This window comes from Gopherus evgoodei, chromosome 13 (assembly GCF_007399415.2).
Source record: "Gopherus evgoodei ecotype Sinaloan lineage chromosome 13, rGopEvg1_v1.p, whole genome shotgun sequence".
NCBI classification, from domain to species: domain Eukaryota; kingdom Metazoa; phylum Chordata; order Testudines; family Testudinidae; genus Gopherus; species Gopherus evgoodei.
In genome coordinates this window covers 12212548-12236219 of record NC_044334.1, presented here as the reverse complement: position 1 = coordinate 12236219, position 23672 = coordinate 12212548, and the positions used below count along the sequence as shown (strand labels likewise).

The window sequence follows — 23672 nt, the reverse complement described above, 5'->3', positions numbered from 1 at the left end:
CAGCCTGGCCCCACCCTCTATCTGCTATCTCCCCCTCCCCCAACTGCCCCTCAAGAACATCCAACCCCCCGTTCCTTGTCCCCTGACTGCCTCCACCCCTAACTGCCTCCCTGGGACCCCACCTCCTATCTAACCCCCCTGCTCCCCCCCCCAAGTACCTCAATCCCTATTCACATCTCTACCCCCTGACAGCCCCCCCCAGGACTTCCATGCCTATTCAGCCACCCCGGTTCCCTGTCCCCTGACTGTCCCCCCCCCGAACCTCTGCCCCATCCAGTCGCCCCCTGACTGCCCTGACCCCTATCCACACCCCCTCCCCATAACAGGACCCCCAAGACTCCCATGCCTATCCAACTGCCCCTGTTTCCTGCCCCTTATCCAACCTCCTTACCATGCCACTCAGAGCACCAGGACTGGCATCCATAAGCAGTACACTGTAAGTCGCACGTTCCTACAGGGAGAAATTTAATACACTACACCATGCCTCCATACAGTCTTGAAATCTCGATATGGCCGTCAGGCCAAAAGGTTTACCCACCCCTGGCTAAGATGTTCTTGGCTTGAACAGAGATTTGGTTGACTAGTTTATGGAGAAGGCAGTTGCACCATTTTTGGCACATGCTTTTGTGAAAATAGTTGACACGCCCTCATATCTGGAACATAGTGAAGCAGGCTGTTGTCCTACCTGATGTGAATGTCTTTGTCACATGGAAATACCTTCAGTGCTTATGTCAGTCCATTAGTATCTTTGTAAAATGTGGGTTATGATACAGAAACTGCAACTTTTGGTGTGTGGTTTTGTTTTGGTTGTGGTGGTGGTTCTGAATCATAACCTACTGTGGATTTTATAGACTTTTTCTTTTTGGTCTGAGGTATGTTGTGTAAAGGGAACATATCCTCTAGCTTTTGAAAATTTATAGTGGTCAGATGTGGTTTTCCCCAATGTGTCTGCTTGTTTCTTTTAGATTACGAGCCCCTTTTTAGCAGAAACTTTGCTCTTACGTGTTTGAAAAGCACTTAACACATCATGGGTGATACTACACATAAATACATAAGAACATGGAAGAGGCCTATTAGATAGGACAATAAATTTGACAGTAGTGCACAGTGGATCCCTGTGATATCTTTTAGTGCTTTGATTTGTCTGTTTGTAAATATCTCAAGCAGTCAGGATTTTGCTAATTCCTATGGGAGACTTTTCCATAGTTTTATAATAATCATTAGGATTTTTTCCTTACTAAACTTTACTTGATTTCATCCTTTTACTCTTAGTTTTAATCCATTGTATTATCTACATTTCCTGGGTGTTTACAACTTTCAAATATAATATCTGAAGAGTTGTCATTTTTTCCCTATCACCAGTTGACTGTCACGTAGCCAGCCTATCTCATACATAGTTAAAGGTGTAATATTTTAAGAAGTCAAATGATAGACTTTGGACCAAATCCTGCAAACGTTTATGCATATGCTAAACTACTGCTGTGAATAGTCTCAAGTGAAAACAGTAAAGTTAAGCATGTACGTAAATGTTAGCAGGATTGGGCCATAGTAACATTTTCCCAGTGACTTCTAACTTTTTTGGGATGTTTTCTGTTGAGAAAAGGGAAAAAAGAAAAATATTACTATAAAATAAACTACTTGATTTTTATATTATGATTTTAACCTGTACACTAAGAATTGTTTAATTGGGAAACGATATTAAACTGTAACCATATGAGAGAGTTTTTGATGTATAACTATTTCCCCAATGTGTCTATGTTGCAGCAGAAGCTGTTGTTTCTACTTGCTCATGAATCATAAGTATGGCAGAGGAAACATTAGCTTATGTTGCTGAATTTTTGGCTGGGGGAAAAAAAAGCAAGTTTTTTGTGAGCATTCGTAAATGTTGACTGCTATGGTGAAGATTTCGAATGGAAAGTAAATGGAAAGAAGGTAAAGCAGTAGTACTTTGGCACAGCAACAAAGTTATGACTATTTACTAGAAGTAATTAGTTGCTTAATTCTGCTTCAGAACATATCCCTGTGCTTCATTTCATAGGCATGCTCAAATTAAATAACTTTTTTGGGTTTTGTTTTACAGTGTGAAAAAGATGAAGATGGAGAGACAACTATTGTTGTTGAAAAAGATTATTTTTTGGATGACTTCTTCCAGCAGGTAAAATGAAACAAGGGTCAGATAATTTTTCCAACACTTATCAGTTTAAAATGTGTCTCTTGGTAATAGTTCTTCCCTTAACTCTTGATTTGTGTATTTATCAATCAACTTTAAAAAAAAAAGCTTTTAATACCATATTCTGTAAATTATTCCTGTTTCCTTATGATCCAAAATAAACAAAGCCTTACCTTTTGTTACATCAACCAGCTTTGTCAGGGAAAAGTTGAGGCATCATGATATAAAGAAAATGTCGATTTATATAAAAATAATACTGCAGAAATTATAGTGTAACCATGATGGCTAAAATCACTATACAAAAACAAACAAATAGTACTCTCAGTTTTGCTATTTGCCAATGTATTGCAGGACTTCCTACTAAAATGACTCTTGCATAGCTTCCCTCTAGAAATGTAAAGCAGAAACATAGCTATGATTTCATCAGTCTTACTGTAACATATGGTGAACACATATACCTAGCATGTACTTCGGGTAGATCATGTAAGTGAGAGAAGCTTTCCATTGTTACAGATGGATGGAAGCTCTCATGTGGTAGTTATGTATTTGATTTATTTTAAGAAGTGCTGCTCAGTGCTAAAGCAAAAAGTTGTAGTAAAAATGTGAACAGATACTACAGAGCAAGAGATTTTTCAGCAAGAAAATCTTATGTATTTTTCAGGATTATATTTTAATCCTGTTCGAAGAATTTGCTTTTGTAAATCATCTATGTTCAGTATTCTAACAAATTTTACTTAATACTCAGGGACTCATTCTTTGTATGAAAAATGTAGAATTATCATTTTCCATATTCTGAAAGGACTGAGCTGTGGGTTCAAGCAGTAAAATTAATTTTGAGTTTTGCATCCAGAAGACATCGTGGTCAAGAATATCAGTGCAGATTATTCATTGGTGGCCACTTAGCCACCACTTTTTCAGTAGTAGCTGGTTAAAGGACCTTCTTACATATCTGAAAATCTTTGAGACATTTAATTGAAGAAGCCCACTGAGTATGACCAGCTCATTCAGTGTGGATGAAATTGTGTGCTGCACTAAATGATGCTGAAAAATGGCTGCTGGTACTTAAGTTTAAAAAAAAACAAAAAAAAACTGACAATGCTTTTCACTTTTGATACATGATGAGATGACCGACAGTGCAGCTAATATTAAAACTACTTCAGCTTTGTTGATAAGAGTGTCCACACCTTCTGTGTAATCATGTGCTGTGCATATGATGCACTTTTTCCTCTGGTGATGTTGAAGATCTGACAACTTTCTCATCATGTATCAAAAGTGAAAAGCATTGTCAGTTTTTTTTTGTTTTTTTTTAAACTTAAGTTTTTTTTAAATTTAAGTATATAAAATGGTGTATTGCTGTCATGAATACCTCTAGCAAATGTACAATTAAGTTCACTCTTCTGGTTGTGGGATTGTCTATCCAAAAACCTTCTAATAGCAATATAATGAACATATGAAAACTTTCCAGGAGTTGGAATTTATTATACTGAAACAGGTGGAGTAGTAAAGTTCTTTTTAGATGATGAAGAAATGGAATTAGCATCACTTTTATTGTCACTGAGATCACTACCATTGTCAAAAGACTCCATGCTTCAGATGAAGTCGAAGGAGAATGCACACAAGAAATTTGATGCAGACTAGTTTTCCCTTTTTTTCTTTTACTTCAATAATCTGTCTTTGACCATAGCTGAACACATAATTCAAAAAGTATTTCTACATGTGCCATGTACTAAGAACAGAATTTGAACTTGGCTTAAGTTTCTTCATATTTAGAAAAAAAAAATCCATACAAATTATTTTGGTTTTTCCTGACTCTGAATAATTTATTATGTCACTGTTATTAATGTCTTACTACTTCTGGCATGCTGTCTAGATTATGAAGTATCTCTTGTATTTTAGTCAGCCAGTAGCCATTCAGTTCTTTTTCTAACTGCTGCTGTTTCAGAAGATTACAACCAATCAAAATGTTTTCAGGCATGCTGCCCCCTTCCTCCCAAGAGCATTACAGATTCCCAGATCTCACTGGAGGAGAGGGGGCAGGTGGTCCCTCCTCTCTGCAGCAAACACAGTGGGCTGAAGTAGCAGCAGGGTGATTAGAAGGAACTGAGCAGGAATGGGAGGGACATCTACAGAGATGTGATGACATATCATCACTTCTTAGCATAGAACTTTTCATATTATCAGCAAGCTTTGGCTGGGGATGTGGGTGCGGGGGTTAGGTAAAGGGACTATTGTTGAGGGGGAGGAATGGGGGGTTAATTTACATGAGCATTTAATGTGGGTTGTTTGCTTTGTTGAGGGTGGGGACGTGTTTGGGATTTAATAGCTGTAATACTTTTGTTTGTTGAGGGCTGTGTATCTCCTCTTTGGAGGAGGAGAGATATAATTACCGTGAACCCTCTTCTGTCTCCCCCGACTCTCATTTGAGTTAATTTGTGTGTATTATCTAGTCAGTTTAGATCGTAAACTCTTTGGTGGCAAGAACCGAGACTTTTAACTTGTTGAATGTGCTTTGTTAACCACCATATACATTGATGGCCTGGTATACGAATAAAGATATACAGTGTTTTTTCTAGAAGACTCCAGCCAGTCAAGATGCTCAACTTTTGTTTAGTTCACCTTGTGACACTGCACCCCACATTCTTCATAATGATGATAGGATGTGATTATGGCATCATTATGATGCATTTTATACAAGATGGGGCATGTAAGGTGTCATTGGAAAAATTATAATTTGCTGAATATCATCCTATTTGTATGCATGTATAATTTTGTATCTGAATTTATTAATATTGACTATGTATTCATATTTCACATGTAGTCACACCTGGGTGACACCCACTAGGCAAGCTCTTAAACACCTTTAAGTGTTGCCCTCTATAGGGATGGGTTTGTTTAAAACATGGTTAAGGATATGATTGATTGCTTATCTGAATAGGAAATATTTTCTGAACTGGTGTCACAAACAGGTCCTCAGGGTAAGTCAACTCACTACTAAGTCCTTGAGGTTCCCATGACTTCAATGTACACTGTAAAAGAAAGATCTTTGAAATAGTCTGTTCACAGTACAAAAAAATCCAACCCAAAATACGTAAGTCAGATTTGTTTGGTAAAAACTTCAAAGTAACGTCCTTTACTGTATCTTGCCTTCAGTTTCAGGGATGTAGGAATTTTCATGCTGGAAGTGACAAAGTATACTGTTCTAAGTAATTACTAATGCCAGATGCTTCAGAGGAATAACAACCTCCATAATGTACTTCATTGTGCAATATTGATGTGGAGGGGGTTAGAAAGATTCTTCCTGACCCTACCTACAGATCTTAATGTTAAGCATGTAGTTTTTTAAACCTTAATTTTTTTATATCATCTGTGTTTAAAATACTGATTAAAATCTGGTATATATTTGGAAAAAAGGGATAATTGGATGTACCCTAAGTCTGGGAAAGACAAATCATGACTCATTGCTCCTGAGATGTAGAAGGTTCTTTGCGTTTTCTCATGTTATGTTTTATTGGCCCATCAGCATTTGTTCCTGGTATTCAAATTTGAATAACTTTGGTTTGTATTATAAGAATCTACAATACTGATTTTTTTTCTTTTGACCGCCTTATGGTATGGTATTTCCTTACTTTTGACAATCCTAATGACTAGTTATCCTTTCACTCCAGAAATTCTTAGAATCAAAGATGCATTTCTTCTTCCTAATCTGTTGGTAGCAAATATTTTCAAGCATTTTTATTGCCACATTTCTTTCCCTGTAGGTTGAGGAACTCAGAAACAATATAGCTAAAATAGCACAAAATGTGGAAGAAGTTAAGAAGAAACACAGCATTATCTTGTCTGCACCAAATCCTGAAGGCAGTAAGTATTTTACTTTTTAGATATTTGATATGTATGGATAGTTATCCTGAATGAGTACTCTTAATGGGTATGCAGCCATATTCACTGAGAACTTTTAAGTAGGAGATGAATGTTGCAAAATTTATGAAATGTACATTTTTTTACACCTCAGATATAAATAAATTGAAGTTGCCCATTTCAGCTTTAAGATCCTATTTGGAAAACGGAATGTCTTCAAAAAATTTTCCATAATTCTTCAAGAAGCTAGTCTAAAACTTAACCTAATCAATTTCTAAAAGCAGTAACTCAAAGACATTTCTTTTCTGTCTGAAAGTGCCTCACATCTCAAGGCAAGGACACATTGGTGGAACTGTGAGACTGATACTCCTTCCTCCATTTTCCAACAATGAGAACCTACTGTCCCACTGAAGGTGCTTTACAGGTCTTCAGTAATGGTCAAGTCCCAGATCAGGAGCACCAACTTGGGAAGTAGTAGCCCTCAGCTTAGAGACAAAGGTGCACTTTCAGAACAAAAAACTTTGTCTTCAGGGAAAGCTGCCCACCACCTTGATCTCATTTATCAAAGGAACACACTTACCAGATATATTGAAGGTGGACCATAGGGAAAGAGACATTTGTGATGTTGAGAGCAAAACAAATCACAGAATAAAATGTTAATATAAGTATTCATTATATAGAGGATAGCAAGACTACTAAAATTATATACTTTTGGATGCGAGTAGAAGTTTCTAAGCTGATTTCTTTCCATTCGCTAGTAGACATTTTCTACCAACTGGTATTCTGTTCTAAAGTTTCTTTTGGTCAGAGTTCTGTTTTCCCCCTTTATTTGTTTTTAAATGAATTAGTATCAATTCATGATGCGGGGGTGGGGAAGAAGGGTTCTTCTTCGAGTGATTGCTCATATCCATCCCAGTTAGGTGTGCGCGCAGCGCGTGGACGTTCATCGGAAGATTTTTACCCTAGCAACTCCGGTGAGCCGGAAGGTTGCCCCCTAGAGTGGCGCCGGCATGGCGCCTGATATATGCCCCTGCCGGCCCGCCCGCTCCTCAGTTCCTTCTTACCGCCATGTCGGTCGTTGGAACTGTGGAGCGCGGCATAGCTGTCCTCCACGTTGCTAGCTCTCCATTATCTCGTTGTTCTACTAGTTGTATATAGTTATAGTTGTAGTTAGAGTTTATAATATTTGTTGATATTTGTATTACTTGTTGTATATAGTTAGCGGGCTTGGACTCTAGCCCTCCCCCGCGCCCGGCACCGGGCTCATGCCCGGTTCGCCAGGGTTCAGACAGTGCTCAGCCTTCAAGAAGCCGATGCCAATGAGCGATCCCCACGATGCCTGCTTGAAGTGCCTTGGGGAATTGCATATCTCCGAAAAGTGCCGCATTTGTAAGGCATTTAAGCCAAGAACAAAGAAGGAGAGGGGTCAGCGCTTAAAGAGCCTCCTAATGGAAGCAGCGCTTAACCCTCCAGCCTCGACGCCGAGCGCCGGCTCCGTGTCGGCTCCAGGAAAATGCCTCAGCACCGGCCCTCCCTGGCACTGGGCCCCGATGCAAGGCCTTTGACGTCTGCCACTCCAGCCAAGCAGACTCGAACAGAGTGCTCGGCACCAACTGCTGCCGCGGCACCGATGACAGGGATTCCGTTGACTCTGGGCCCGGGAGGTCCATCGAGTCCGGTCCCTCACAGCTCCCCCATAAGATCTGGGGTTGAGCTAATGGCCCCTCGACGCCGGAGACATTTGCTTTGGCTCGGGACCTGATCGCATTGACTGAGCCTACGCTGCCTCAACCCCCAGTGCCTCCGGTGCGCGTTCTACAATCAAAAGGCAAGCCTGTAGCCATGCGAGCACCGTCTCCGGTGTCACCAAGCCAGCACCGATCCCCATCACGGTCCCAGCACCATGGACGATCTCGATCAGGGCGCCGCTCGCAGTCCCGGCACCGCTCTCCGCAGCGGTACTGGTCGTACTCGCAGCGCCGGTTCTTTTCACGACGGTCCCGATACTCCCAGCACTGCTCTGGCTCGAGCCACCGCTACCGCCGCCTAGATTCGAGAAGCCGCTCCCATCGTCGGCGTTCTACATCCCGGTCGACCTCCCGGCACCGCGCTGGTGGCAGGTCCCGGTCTTGATCCCGGCACCGGTCCCCGGTACCAAGGAGGTCTCCGCCGTCTAGACCGAGGGACCCGTATCAGTCCCGTTCGGCTCCACCCTGGCTGTCCCGACAGCCATCTGTCTCCTCTCAGACAGCACGTACGCTATGGACGCTGACAGGCCTGCTGCTCTCTTCCATGATCCCCACCCCCTCAGCAGCATGGACCACAGCAGTGGGGCTTCTGGACTCCCTGGGCATATCATCAAGCCCAAGGGCCTCAGCAGGTTCCCCCGCGTTCAACGTCATCTGAACACAGGGCTCCGGAGGCCACATAGTCTCGTCCTCCCCCTTCCCCTGCAGAGGAGGGGTTATCTCACCATCGGGATCCCGATCTCCCTCCAGAGCCGGAGACACTGCTCCAGATGGAGCCTCCTGCTAGATGTCTCCTCATCATCCTCCCCGGATGAGGCAGTGGCTGGAACAACATCCACCAGTCCTCCTCCGCTCGACCTCAGGGCGCATCAGGACCTCCTCAGGCGCGTGGCGCAGAACATGAACTCACAGGCTGAGGAGGTCTCTGAAATTGAGGATCCGGTGGTGAGCATATTATCTGCAGATGCACCCACTCGGGTTGCCCTTCCCTTTATCCGGACCATTCAGGCCAATGCCACTACCATCTGGCAGTCACCGGCGTCCGTTCCCCACGCGCCATGGAACGCAAATACATGGTGCCCTCAAAAGGGTATGAGTATCTCTATGTTCACCCGCCTCCGTGCTCCCTCGTCATACAATCTGTGAACGAGAGGGAGCGTCACAGCCAACAGGCCCCGGCACCAAAGTCTAAGGAAGCGAGGCGCATGGACCTGCTCGGCCGAAAGGTCTATTCTGCGGGCGCCCTCCAGCTTCGGGTGTCCAATCAACAAGCTCTCCTTAGCCACTACACTTACAACACCTGGGCGGCAGCGGACAAATTCAAGGAGTTGCTTCCGCAAGATGCGCGTCAGGAATTCGCGGCGATCCTTGACGAGGGCAAGAAAATAGCAAGAACTTCCCTGCAAGCATCTTTGGACGCCACAGATTTGGCCGCCAGGACTCTAGCTTCTGGCGTTACCATGCGCCGAATTTCCTGGCTACAGGTCTCTGGCCTTCCTCCGGAACTCCAGTACACCATACAGGATCTCCCGTTTGAAGGCCAGGGCCTGTTCTCGAACAAGACGGACCCCAGGCTACAAAGCCTTAAAGACAATAGGGTCATTATGCGCTTCCTGGGGATGCACACACCAGTCACCCAGCGCAGACCCTTCTGGCCTCAACAACAACGCCGGCCTTACCCCCAATCCTGCCAGAGGCAGGACTTCGCCAGACGTCGAAGTAGGAACTGCCGGCGTAGACAATCGGGCAACCAAGGAGGGCAAAACCAGAGCTCCTCCAAGGCTCCCTCTGGCCCGAAACCTTCATTTTGAAGGTGCGCCCGAGGACGCTGCACCAGTTTCCCTCCCGGATCCGTCCCTTCCCTTTTCCAACCGTCTTTCGTTTTTCCTCTTGGCGTGATCCCGACTAACATCCAACCGATGGGTCTTACGCACATTGCAAGCTGGATACCATCTGCAGTTTGTTTGACACCCTCCCTCGTCCCTCTTCAGGGACCCCTCTCACGAGCAACTCCTCCTTCAGGAGGTGCGAATGCTCCTCGACAAAGGAGCCGTAGAGGAGGTTCCAGAAGCCGAGCGGGGCAAAGGGTTTTATTCCTGTTACTTTCTGATCCCCAAAGCCAAGGGAGGCCTCAGGCCTATCCTCGACCTGCGGGAACTCAACAGGTACGTGGTGAAGTTGAAGTTCTGTATGGTATCCTTGGGGACCATTATCCCATCCTTGGATCCTGGAGAGTGGTACGTCACCCTCAACATGCAAGACGCATACTTTCATATAGCCATCTTCCCACCACACAGACGGTTCCTTCGGTTCGTGGTCAACCGCTGCCACTATCAATTCGTGATCCTCCCGTTCGGCCTCTCCACGGCCCTGAGGGTGTTCACCAAATGTATGGCTGTAGTTGTCGCCCACCTTCGTCGCAGTCATATACATGTATTTCCGTACCTCAACGACTGGCTGATAAGGGGATCATCAGAGGCTCAAGTCCTCAGCCACATCCGCATGGTCAGCAGTCTTTTTGCGAGCTTGGGTCTAATTCTCAATATAGAAAAGTCAACACTAATCCCCACTCAGCGAATAGAGTTTATAGGAGCCCTTCTGGACTCTACTCTGGCCAGAGCTGTTCTTCCTCTATTAAGGTTCCAGATCTTGACGGCCATCATACGACGACTGCAGGCAGCACCCTTGACCTCCATACGCACGTGCCTGACTCTATTGGGCCACATGGCGGCCTGCACGTTTGTCATGGGGTATGCACGGCTTCGCATGAGGCCCCTCCAGTCCTGGCTCATCAGTCAGTACCGTCTGACCAGGCACCTTCTGGATGCGATTGTTATCGTTCCTCAGGACATATTAGGTTCCCTGCAGTGGTGGCTGGACCAGTCCGTGGTGTGCGCGGGGCTACCGTTCCATCCGCCCCAGCCCTCGGTGTCCCTGACAATGGATGCGTCAGATCAAGGTTGAGGGGCCCATCTCGGAACCCTGCAGACCCAAGGCCGGTGGTCACCCCACAAACTGGCCCTCCACATCAACGTACGGGAATTGAGGGCAGTCCGCCTTGCTTGCCAAACATTCCATCATCAACTTCGGGGTCGCTGTGTCTCGGTATTCACCGACAACATAACGACCATGTATTATATCAACAAGCAGGGCGGCACGAGGTCTTCTGCCCTGTGTCAGGAGACCGTGAGACTCTGGGACTTCTGCATAGCTCACTCCATTCACCTCATCGCATCCTTCCTCCCCGGGGTTTGGAACATGCTGGCGGATCATCTGAGCAGATCCCTCCTTTCCCACGAGTGGTCCCTTTGCCCAGATGTCGCCCTTTCACTCTTCCAGAGGTGGGGATGTCCCTGAGTGGACCTCTTCGCGTCCCGTGGGAACAGGAAGTGCCAGATGTTCTGCTCCTTTCAAGACCGGGAACCCGGTTCGGTAGCAGATGCCTTCCTTATTCTGTGGACGACACATCTGTTCTACGCATTCCCTCCGTTCCTGCTCGTCCACAAGGTCCTTCTGCAGGTGCGCAGGGATAGGGCTCGCTTGATCTTGATAGCTCCAGCATGGCCCAGGCAACATTGGTACTCCATGTTGCTGGACCTGTCTCGGGCCGACCCTGGACCTGCCTCTTCACCTGGACCTGATCACCCAGGACCACGGCAGGCTACGTCACCCAGACCTGCAATCACTGCACTTCATGGCGTGGCTCCTGAGTGGCTGACCCGGTCTGAACTCCGCTGCTCTACCCCAGTGCGGCAGGTGCTCCTGGGCAGCAGGAAGCCTTCCACTAGAGCAACGTATTCAGCCAAATGGAAGCGCTTCACCTGTTGGTGCGCGGAACGGGGTTTCCTTCCCACCAAGATCTCCATTGCCAATATCCTAGACTACATCTGGTCTCTCAAGCAACAGGGCCTGGCGATATCATCTCTCCAGGTTCACCTGGCAGCCATCTCCACCTTTCACCCGGGGGGGGGGGGATGGCCGCTCGGTGTTCTCTCACCCTATGGTGACTAGATTCCTTAAAGGCTTGGAGCGTCTCTACCCCCAGGTTCTACGGCCTACCTCTTCCTGGGACCTGAACCTAGTTCTGACCCGGCTCATGTCCCCTCCGTTTGAGCCATTAGCGACTTGCTCCCTGCTCTTTCTCTCCTGGAAGATTGCCTTCCTGGTGGCCATCACCTCAGCCAGACAGGTGTCGGAGCTCCGGGCACTCACGGTAGATCCCCCGTATACTGTGTTCCACAGGGACAAGGTGCAGCTGAGACCGCACCCAGCCTTTCTCCCCAAGGTGGTCTTGGCCTTTCATGTCAACCAGGAGATCTTTCTCCCTGTCTTTTTCCCGAAACCCCACTCGTCCCGCAGGGAGCAGCAGCTTCACTCACTGGACGTCCGTCGGGCGCTCGCCTTTTATATAGAGAGAACCAAACCATTCCGCAAATCCCCCCAACTCTTTGTTGCGGTAGCGGAACGTGTCAAAAGGGTTACTCATTTCCTCTCAAAGAATCTCCTCATGAGTAACGTCCTGTATCCGAGACTGTTATGACTTGGCTCGTATCCCTCCGGGTCACGTGACTGCGCACTCTACCAGGGCTCAAGCCTCATCGACAGCTTTCCTCGCCAACGTCCCCATCCAGGAGATCTGTAGGGCAGCGATCTAGTTCTCCGTTCATACTTTCGCTTCCCATTATGCCCTGGTCCAGCAGTCCAGAGATGACGCGGCCTTCGGCTCCGCAGTGCTTCACGCCGCGACTTCTCACTCCGACCTCACCGCCTAGGTAAGGCTTGGGATTCACCTGACTGGAATGGATATGAGCAATCACTCAAAGAAGAAAAGACGGTTACTCACCTTTGTAACTGTTCTTCGAGATGTGTTGCTCATATCCATTCCACACCCGCCCTCCTTCCCAACTGTCGGAGTAGCTGGCAAGAAGGAACTGAGGAGCGGGCGGGCCGGCAGGGGTATATATCAGGCGCCATGCCAGCACCACTCTAGGGGGCGACCTGCCGGCCCACCGGAGTTGCTAGGGTAAAAATCTTCCGACGAATGTGCATGCGCGGCGCGCACACCTAACTGGAATGGATATGAGCAAAACATCTCGAAGAACAACAGTAACAAAGGTGAGTAACTGTCTTTTTTTTCTTTAAGTATTTTTTTTAATTTAAACTAGATGGAGAAGGGCTCTGTTCACATCATAGCATGTAATGAGTCTTCAAAACTAGTTGCTGCTAAATAACTGCTTAAACCTCATCACATTGGTTTTCTAAGAAGTCACTAATCACGATGATGATTACGCCATTGTTCTGGACCCAGTACAAACACATACCTTAGAGGCAGTCCTTGCCTCCAAAGTACTTGATCTCTAATTTAGAGACTCAACAAATGGGTTTGAACAAAGTGTTGGAATATTTGGAGGCAGAAGGATGCAGGAAACAGTGATAGGTGCACATAATTACATAAACTGGCAATGTACATGGTTGGCAGGCTTCAAGATAAAGACTTTTTAGAAGATATGTAAATAAGATGGGCACAGTTCTTGGATCATACTGAGCTGTATTTGACATAAGAATCAAGGTAGGGGCTGGGTGCAAATCTACATTTAAGGAGTGGCAGGGGCCTGAATTAACTCCAGGTTGAATTTAGAACAGTCTCACGGTTGCTCTTAGCTGCATTGTCCGCCTTGATGGCCATTCTGGCAGGTGGGGATCATTGAAGCACTCTGGCCACACTCCTTATCCCAATGGTTCTAAGGCTGGTGTAGGGTTGGATATGCCAGTTGAGGATTTAACCCTATACTGGCAGAATCCTTAGCTGGCCTCTTAGACCAGCTTTACAGCCCCTTTGCACTGTCAGTAGCCCAAATGGGTCTTACTGGACCTGAGAATCGACCCAAAATAGTCACATTGGTAATCCCTGTCTTAAATTTGTTTTGAAGCTTCCTTCGCTAAAGTGTGTAACACACTTTTTAATGGACGAAAGGATCAGGGATACTTAATTTCAGTATCACTGCCTACATGCATGTTTTGCATTTGTAGTTGTGTAGACAAACTACTTTTCAGTAGTGAAAAATTACTGTTTTGTCCATTTGTGAATCCTTAATCTTTGAAAACTTTCAGTTTTCATCCTGAATATTTACAATAACGTCTGTGTGTGTATTGCAAAGAAAATTATACTGCATAAGACACTGCTTTCATTTGAATGGTACTGGTAACATTTACTTTTACTCAATGTTTCTCTCATACACGTACTGTAATTAGTGAAGTGTTATTAATAGCTGGATACTGTTTTCACATGCAGGAGTCAATGTGCGGTCATTGGTGAGATAGTCTTTATAATATAAAGTTGCCTTCAAAATCAGTGGAAGATGCAGACAGAGCAAGCATTGAGAAACTTGTTAAAACTGTAATACTGCATATTTTAAAAAAAGCTGCCTTGTTACAATGCAGTTGCCTAAAACATCACTTGTATGCATTCTACATTTTTTTAAAAAAAATGCACTTTTCACTCCTTTTTGCGAGTTCAGCAATGTTGACCAGAGTTTCCAAAATGCCTAAGTGACTTAGCACAAGTCCTGCTACCTTTCAGTGAGGCTTGTGCTCTCAAGTAATCTAGGCTGCTTTGGCAATCTCACCCGTTAATGTCTCTAATGGTATTATTCATAAGCTAATTATAGCTGTCTGTGCCAAGATTCACTGTAGAGGCTTAGCTAAATCTGTCCTTATTAGACTGTATACAGTATTCTCTAGTGAAAAATGGGCAGTGCCTGGTACAGTGATGTGATTGGGGCAAAACAATGAATCGGTGATGGACAGAAGTATAGAATTCACTATTTATAAGGGGAAAAAACTATTTGAAAATTTCCCTTGATTAAAAACTTGGTGCCCTTTAAGTTGGTGAACTTTAAATTTGGACCAAAAAGTAAATCCTATTTTTTTTAAAGTAACCTTCTTAATGAACTAGATTTGAATTGCTGTGACTTGATTTGGTTAGTGAGTTTATTTGTAAAGTATCCTAAGCCTGAAGATCTGCCATGACAAACAAACACTAACCTGCTCCTAATGTGAAATCACATAGGCTCTTCAAAAATAATGAAAGTTAAAAGAACGACTTTGAATTTGGACATCCAGGATCCTTCCTTGCGTGCCTTCCATTGAATCTCAATCCTGTGACATTACAAGTTTGAGCATACGTAGCTCTCAGCTTTCTTGGTTATAACATTACTATTTGAGTGATCAGTTTCATTTAAACAAAATTTATCTAAGTGTTTATCAGCAATACAGTTTGTTTGTTTGCCTTGTTAAAATAATTTTAGCTTAGATTATTTTCCCATTTGTTACCACAAGCAACATTATATGAGAACTCAAAATATCCTTACTCCTATGTGGTGTGACAAAGTTCCTCCTCTACCTTGGTGGGTCCTGCTCTTATTGGCAGATTTGCTCACCTCAGTGATCTTCCCCTTTGGTGGAACCCACAGTCTGGGTCAACTCCTCCTGTGTCTGATCAGGAGTTGGGAGGTTTGAGGGGGAACCTGGGCCCACCCTTTACTCTCAGTTCCAGCCCAGGGCCCTGTGGAGTGCAGCTGTCTATAGTGCCTCCTGTAATATTTGCATGACAGCTACAACTCCCTGGGCTACTTCCCCATGGTCTCCTCCAAACACCTTCTTTATCCTCACTACAGGACCTTCCTCCTGGTTTCTGATAATGTATGTACTCCTCAGTCCTGTAGCAGCTCTCCCTCTCAGCTCTGTTTACCGCTTGCTCCCAGCTCTTCTCACACTCACCACAAACTGAGGTCCTTTTTAAACTCAGGTGCCCTGATTAGCCTGCCTTGATTGGCTGCAGGTGTTCTAATCAGCCTGTCTGCCTTAATTGGTTCTAGCAGGTTCCTGATTACTCTAGTGCAGCCCCTGCTCTGGTCACTCAGGGAACAGAAAACTACTCATCCAGTGACCAGGGCCGGCTCTAGGTTTCTTTGCCGCCCCAAGCAAAACAATTTTTGGCTGCCCCACTGCAGCCCTGGGCTTCCCCCCCTGCACTCCCCTTCTGCCCCAGTCCTGGGCTCCCTCCTTTCCGCCCCACCAGTGCCCTCCCCCCACCCCAGCCCTGGGCTCTCCCCCGCAACCTGCACCCTCCTGCTGTCCCAGCCCTGGATCACTGGTAACTCGCTCCCAGGGCGGGTCATTCAGCAGTAATTTTGGATGTGCACAGAACACAGACAAGATTGATTCCCATATGGTTACAGAACTGCAGTAAAGTGGAACAATTTTCAGCTTGTGTGATTGGAGAATATCTGGATGCATGTTATAAGACTGTCCTATATAAATGAGGAAAAGTTGAGGTGCCTTTATTATTCTTTTGTTCCACTCTTTCTTTCTATGGGGAATTTGCCAATGCAATATCACTCTTTTCCTTTTAAACAAATAAAACTTTTTTTTTTTTAAAGGGCAATAGCTGTTGAAAACAGCAATTCCAGTTCTAGAAACCACTGGGAAGCATTTCTTGCTTCTTCATTTCTTATCCTACTTTTTCTACAGCAAGTTACAGTGGATCAGTATATTTGATTTGGGAGAAATGAAGTAACAGCTGCCCAAACTGAGCTTGAGTACTCCTGACTTTTGAGGGTGTTCAAATCTGGAAGGCAGGTGCTAGAGTCCCTTTCTGAATATTAGCTAAATCTGGAAAGGAAAAGTCAATTTCTGCTTCCATGGCTCAGAAGTGGACATCCTCCTACATGCCTGGTACTGTATCTAAAGCTGCCAAAATCCCCTAGCAGAGCCTCCCCTCCCTTACTTTTCATTTTAAATTCTAGTGGGATCCAGGTACGTCCCTTGCTAGGCTTCAGCTATAGAAGGGCACTGTCCATTTAGTCCACCCAATTAATTCTTTGTGGGCTGCAAGGTGAGGTCACACCAGTATCCCTAATGCAGTCTGGGGAAGTCTTCTGAAGGGGATATCTGGGGCAAAGCCTTCTACTCCTTGGGCACACTTGTTCCTCATTCACAGTGCCACCCCTTTTGACTCGCAGCATGGCTCACCTACCTCACTTCTTACCCCGCCCTTTCCTGTTGATAGCTGCCAAGGGATTGCTGGGAAATGTAGTTCTTTCCCTGCTCCAGGGCTGGCTCTATAGGCAGGGAGTTAGGCAAGGAACTACAGCTCCCAGGGTCCCGTGGGTTCTCAGCTCCCATGCTGGATCCCCATGGCTGTGCTTCTGCAGGGTTATGAGAGGGGAGGAAGTGAGTTTAAAAAAAAAAAAGAGAGAGAGAGAGACAAAAAGGATGGCCAAAATGTCGCCCCCTAGAAATGTGCTGCCCCAAGCACCTGCTTGTTTTGCTGGTGCCTATAGCTAACCCTGCCAGTGACCAGCATATTTGTCCTCTACCAGACTCCTGTACCCCACTGGTCTGGGTCTGTCACAGTGGACATTAGTAGATTTAACTTCCTATTTAATTTAATTTTGCCAGAACATTAGTATTTTGTTTGGTTGATGTATGCACTAGTCTTGTGTCTCACCCAAGGAATCTTTGCTTTTCTGTGTCTGCCTGTGCCAACTGAACTTACTGTGTATGTACATATTCACAAAGGGCTTGTGTTTCCCTTTGATTTTTCCCACAAACTGGTGGCTACCAGCAGCAGTGAATTTTCACAAATGCTGGAGCAATGATATGAAACTTCCTTGACATTTTCACTGTAGATGCAGATTTAGGGCTTGATTCACCTCTGCATTTCTCGTTTTAATCTGCTGTAACTTCATGCTTTTATGGCAACGTAACTTCACGAAAACTGGAGTAATGCAGTGGTGACTCAGGCCCATAGCAGGTAGTTGATGACAGCAAGAAGAAAGCAGAAGATTTGGTGGGTGGGGAATAATAACTGGTTCCTGTTACAGGAGGAGATGCAACAAATAGTTGCAAGTTACAAATTGGCTATTTTGGAGCTACAGCTGCTGGGTGAGGGTGGCTGTTTCTGTAAGATGCTGACCCCTTACTGAAAAGAGTTAGTAGGCACCAGGGAAAGCAGTGTTGGGTAAGAAACTGCTTTAATTTTGTTCCAATAATATTGCAGCTGTAGAAGATGGAAAAGGCATTTTGAGTTAAAAATAAAAGCTAACTGGATTTTACATGAGCCACAAGTGCGTGACAAAATAAAGAGTTCATTTATACTGTCCTGCGATGAAGTTGCTGTGTGAAAGGAGTATGTTTCACTTTTTTTATGGTGGCGGTAAAGTTTAGAAAAGCTGTGTATTATGCCTGGAGGAAATGGGAAACTAAGGGAAAAAAATATGTGAAGAAAGCTGTATAGTTTCAATTAGTTTCCAAAAACACACAATAGTTTTCTCTGAGGGGAGGGTTTTTATATTACTTTTGTTTTTTCTCTTTGAAAGACATGAGTTTAAATTTCAAATGTAAGATGAGTGAGGGGAAGAGGGAAAGAAGAATGAGAAACTCAAGTTTGTGTGGGCTTACTACAGGGTGGTATCTAACTTACATAGCTGTAATACCTGTTTTTTATCTTAAGAGCAGAATTTGTCTGATAGGTTTTAATCTTTAGTTCTGCATATGTATTGTTAATTAGGATCACAGGTTTTTTAAAAGATGTTACTAAACATTTCCAGAAATTTATTCTAACTACTACTTGCAACCTGAAACATCATTTAATTACTGTCTCATCAGACTTGAACCTAGTTCTCCAGAAGAGAAATATAGTTAGGGCCAACTTTATATGCTTTTACTTATGGAAATTACAGTACTCAGTGGTACAACTAAAACTTATCAAATTAAATTACGCAGTAAAAGACAAGTAGCTAGCTTTATTATTTGAAAATAGTGAACAACATCACACTAAATCTGGTAACTTGCATGTTTATTTTCTGTCCTTTGTTTTCTTAAATTTGTCTTAGAATTATGTAAGAAACATATTTGCTTCTTTAATAGCTTTAATATGAATTCAAATGAAGGTTCACACTGGGTAGTATAATATTACAAATAAATTCTGTCTTCTGTTATGGGAATATATACAAAAATATATATCACTTACAGTTGATACAGGGAAAATTAAGTTACATGTGCACCTGATATAAACTTCATGAGGTTCGGGAATTACTTGTGTTTATTTCTGATTTGTTTTCACTAGGATTTCTCCGAACACTCTTGGTTTTTGTTAAAAAAGCCTTTATACAACACAACTTTCTGATATCTTCTCCCTTCCTCCATGGATGCCTCTGAGGGACATCTCCTAAGGAAATATAAATGTATACAACCATGGCAATTATGCAGTGTCAACTATATTTTCTAAAGACTTTTTGTTTTGTAAGATTCCTTTATCTTCTAGTTCCTCATTTTCTAGATCACCCAAATCTAGAGTTGGACGAAATGTTTTTTGACAAGTACTATAATTGGACAGGCCAAAAAAAGAATTTTAAGAGCAGCTAGAAAAAGAATCAAAACCTAACAGTAAGAATTATTTAAGTACATTAAAAATAGGAAACTGCCAAATAATAAGTGGGACTACTAGACGATTGAAGTGCTAAAGGAGCACTCAGAGAAGATAAGCCCATTGCAGAGAAGTTTAATGAGTTCTTTGCATCGATCTTCACTGCAGAGGATGTGAGGGAAATTTTCACCTAAAAAGAATGGTTCAGGTGTGGGAATCTGAGAAACTGCCTCAGATTGAGGTGTCAGTAGAGAAGGTATTGGAACAAATTAATAAATTAAACAGTAATAAGTTACCAGGACCAGATGGTATTCATCAAAGAGTACGGAAGGAACTCGCATATGAAATTGCAGAACTGCTAACTGATATGTAACCTACACTTAAATCAGCTTCTGTACCAGATGACTGCAAGATAGCTGATGTGACAAGAAATTTTAAAAAAAGGCTCCAGAGGCAATCTGGGTAATTAGTCTGGTAAACCTAATTTGAGTAGCAGGCAGATTAGTTGAAACTATAGTAAAGAACAAAATTATCAGATACATAGATGAACATGATTTAATGATTAAGAGTCAACATGGCTTTTGTAAAGGGAAATCGTGCCTCACCAATCGGTTAACAAACATGTGGACAGGGGTGCTCCGGTAGATATAGCGTACTTGGACTTTCAGAAAGCCTTTGACAAGGTCCCTCACCAAAGGCTCTTAAGCAGAGTAAACAGTCATGGGATAAGATGGAACATCCTCGCTTGTATCCATAACTGGTTAAAAGAAGGAAACAAAGGGTAGGAATAAATTGTCAGTTTCAGAATGGAGAGCAATAAATAGAGATCTGTTCTGTGACCAGTGCTTTTCAACATATTCATAAATGATCTGGAAAAAGGGATTAACAGCGAGGTGGCAAAACTTTCAGATGATACAAAATTACTCAAGATAGATAAGTCCAAATTAGACTGCAAAGAATTACAAAGGGATCTCACAATACTGATTGACTTGGCAATAAAATGGCAGATGAAATTTCATGTTGATAAATGCACAGTAATGCATATTGGGAAAACATAATTCCAACTATATGTACAAAATGATAGTATCTAAATTAGCTTTACAACTTAAAACAAAAATTTCAAATCATTTTAGCGGATGTTTTCACAGAACTAACTGTGTGTGCAGCAGCAGCAATCAAAAAAGATAACAATGTTACAAACCATTAGGAAAGGTATAGGTAATAAGACATGGTATGCCTGAACCTTGAAAACTGCATGCAGTTCTAGTCACCCCATCCCAAAAATGATAGATTAGAAATGGAAAAAGTACAGAAAAGGACAACAAAAATTAAGGGTGTGGAACAGCTTTCATATGAGGAGAGATTAAAAAGACTGGGACTTTTCAGCTTAGACAGGAGGCGACTAAGGAGTAAATATGATAGAGGTCTATAAAATCATGACTGGTGAGAAAGTGAAAAAGGAAGTATTGTTTACCACTTCACATAACAGAAGAACCGGGGGTCACCCAATGGAATTAATAGGCAGTAGGCTTAAAACAAACATAAGAAAGTACTTCTTTGTACAACACACAGTCAATGTGTGGAACTCGTTGCCAAGGGATGTTGTGAAGGCCAAAAGTATAACTGGGTTCAAAAAAGAATAAAGTTCATGGAGGTTAGGTACATCAGTGGCTATTTGCCAAAACAGTAAGGGGTGCAACACCATGCTCTGGTGTCTCTAGCCTCTGACTGCCCAAAGGTAGGAGTGGATGATAACGGATGGCTCACTCAAAGATTACCTGTTCTGTTCATTCCCTCTGAAGCACCTGGCATTGGCCACTATCGGAAGACAAGATTCAGAGCTAGATGGACCATTAGTCTGACCCAGTATGGCCGTTCTTGTGTTCTTAGGTTTTTTGGGTTTGGGTTTGGTTTGGTTTTTTTTGGGGGGGGGGGGAGGGAGGGAAGGAAGAGGAAAGGAGAGAACTTCTCAGGTCCTGACATCTATTTGTCGAATTCAGCAAAAGGTTTTGACTGAATTTTTCATCAAGGATCAAAACATTTAGTTTCAAAATGTTTCATTTCAGATTGATATTTGACCAATTTTTTAAAAAGCCCTAAAAAGGGTGAAAAGCATCCAAAGTGGCCATTTTGGGGTGGGGAGGAATACTAGTACCGAGAGCCAAAAAATCCACTATTCACTCACCCCTATCCACTACGTGATCATATCAGCAATCAAACATTACAGCTCAAACTTTTTCTGACAAATAATTGTTTTTGTAAATTCAGTAACTTTTTTTCCTCATATAATTGTACCAGCATTCAGGAAGAAATATGGCACAGAGCCATCTATACTTTAAGCTTTTGTTTGTTTGACTTTATATAAAATCTTGTCTTAATACATAATACAACAAAGATCATGATGCCTACTGTTTCAGATTTCCTGTGCTGTGGGCCAAAGTAATAGCTCTTAATAGAAAATAAAATCCTCTTACATTGAAATCTAAAGTGGTCCCCAAACTTTTCAAGGTTACACCCCTTACCTCTGTCCATGCCCTGACCTGGGTGCTGAGAGCAGGGCCACAGCTCCTGGGGGCAGGATGTGAACAGGAGTAAGTGGGCCGAGGCTGAGGGCAGGTGTGGTGGCGGAGCGGAGCTGGGTGGAGCTCCCTCCCTGCCCTCATGGGGGATGACTCGCCCTCTTTCTCCCCACGCCCTTTGAATGTTTCTTGGGGGTGCATCCTGCTGTTTGAGGACAATTGATCTAAAGTGTCAGATGGTGTTTCTCTAGAAATATGATCTAGTCAGAGTCCTCTTTCTGGTTTTGATGCTGAGGATCCAAACACTTCTGGACACATGTGGCTTCTCCAGTATTGTTTTTCTTTAAGGGCTATGAAGCTTTAATCTTTGCAGTTTTCCTCTATTACAGGCACACAAATTAGTCTACTATCCTCTTGCATATCTACCAGAATGATCAATCGGAGTGAATGTCAGCATTAAGTAAACATGATTAAATTGATATGAGCAGTGGAAGGAAGCTGAGATACAATAGTGAGAACTACACATAATATATAATCGTCTCATAGAGCTTATACTTGAGGCTCTCAGAGAAGTTAATAAAGGAAAACAAGTATTTACACTATTTTAAAGCTGGAAAACAAAGCCACAGGGTGATGAGGGATGTGAATTGCCATGTTCATGTAGCAGAGTGGCAAAGTCAGTCATAGAACCCAGATATCTTGTCTCCCTGCCCATTGCTTTATGCACAGTACTAGGCAGCTGGTATGGTTCATGGTCTTTTAAAACGATACAATTTTTAGTGAATTCATGCACCATACTTCTCTCACTAACTTTATTTTACTCAGGTAACTGGAGAGTTAATCATCTTATTGGATGCATATAAATGCTGAAAAAGGGCATTTATTAATTACAATTTGGTTGCCCTCAACGTAACGTAAAATACATCACAAATAACCCAAGTATAGAATAAAATTGAATATAATCCACTACAAGTAAGACAGGCTGCCCACTCCCTCCAGCAATCCTCCACCTGTTTGTTTTTCATACTTTAATGCTTGTAGTCAATTTTAGGTGTAAGGTTCTGGAGGAAGATAGTTTGGATACCTTCCAAAAGGTATACTTACTTGTCAGTACAGCTTAGACTCAATCACTAATTATTCTAAAAACTGTGTTTCACATTCCTTTTAAAAATAAAAGGAACAAAGGAAGAACTCGAGGACCTGAACAAAGAAATCAAGAAAATTGCTAATAAAACTCACGCTGAGTTAAAGGGTAAGTACAAATCCCTCCCCCCCCCCGATTTAAATATTATATAGAGCCTTTTATATGTATCTCAAGAACTTTGGAATTTGCCCCTCAATGTAATGGGGTCAATATATGCATATACAAATTTGGTTTTCATAGTATCATAGTGGGATGTTCCAAACTTTAAAAAAATATATATTACAGAAAATCTTGGAACTCAGAATGTTAAAATTAGTTTCACTTATTGTGTCAGAAATGATCAAGACATGCCACTTTATCAGATGCAAGGAAAGAATTGTAGATTAAACATATTTGCCCAGTGTTTAATCAACAATTTTAAACTAAGTGGCCATGTGTTCAGATGGTACAAACTGATGTGGAGCTATGCTAAATTACCCCAGCTGAAATTCTGTCCCAAAATTCATATATCTACTCCTGAGTACTTTTGAAATCAGGCCCCTTATTTAGGCAGCTAATAAGTATTTAGGAGTCTTAATCGTTCAGCATGTGTTCAACTCAAACATAACTACGTTGTGTTTTTTCTAGTGCCACTAGATTACATTCACGTTATTCTTTTCTTCAGTTGTTGGTTTCTAGGTTTAAGGGTAATATTTAATAAAATCCCTCTGTCTAGCAAACAACATTTATTATTCAGATTGTAGTAGCAACCCCAATTTGTTAGGCTGCTTCCAAGCACAAAAGATGACATCATACCTATCAACAA

General features: G+C 43.2%; 1 protein-coding gene across 1 annotated transcript in view; it reads left to right on the top strand.

Annotated features, from left to right (window-relative positions):
- The window catches only part of STX2 (syntaxin 2), a 46268-nt gene that overhangs the window by 6729 nt on the left and 15867 nt on the right, over window positions 1–23672 (top strand). The window contains 3 exon segments of the mRNA XM_030583162.1: window positions 2081–2155; window positions 5929–6028; window positions 22901–22975. Of these exon segments, the coding sequence (XP_030439022.1) occupies window positions 2081–2155; window positions 5929–6028; window positions 22901–22975 (250 nt within the window).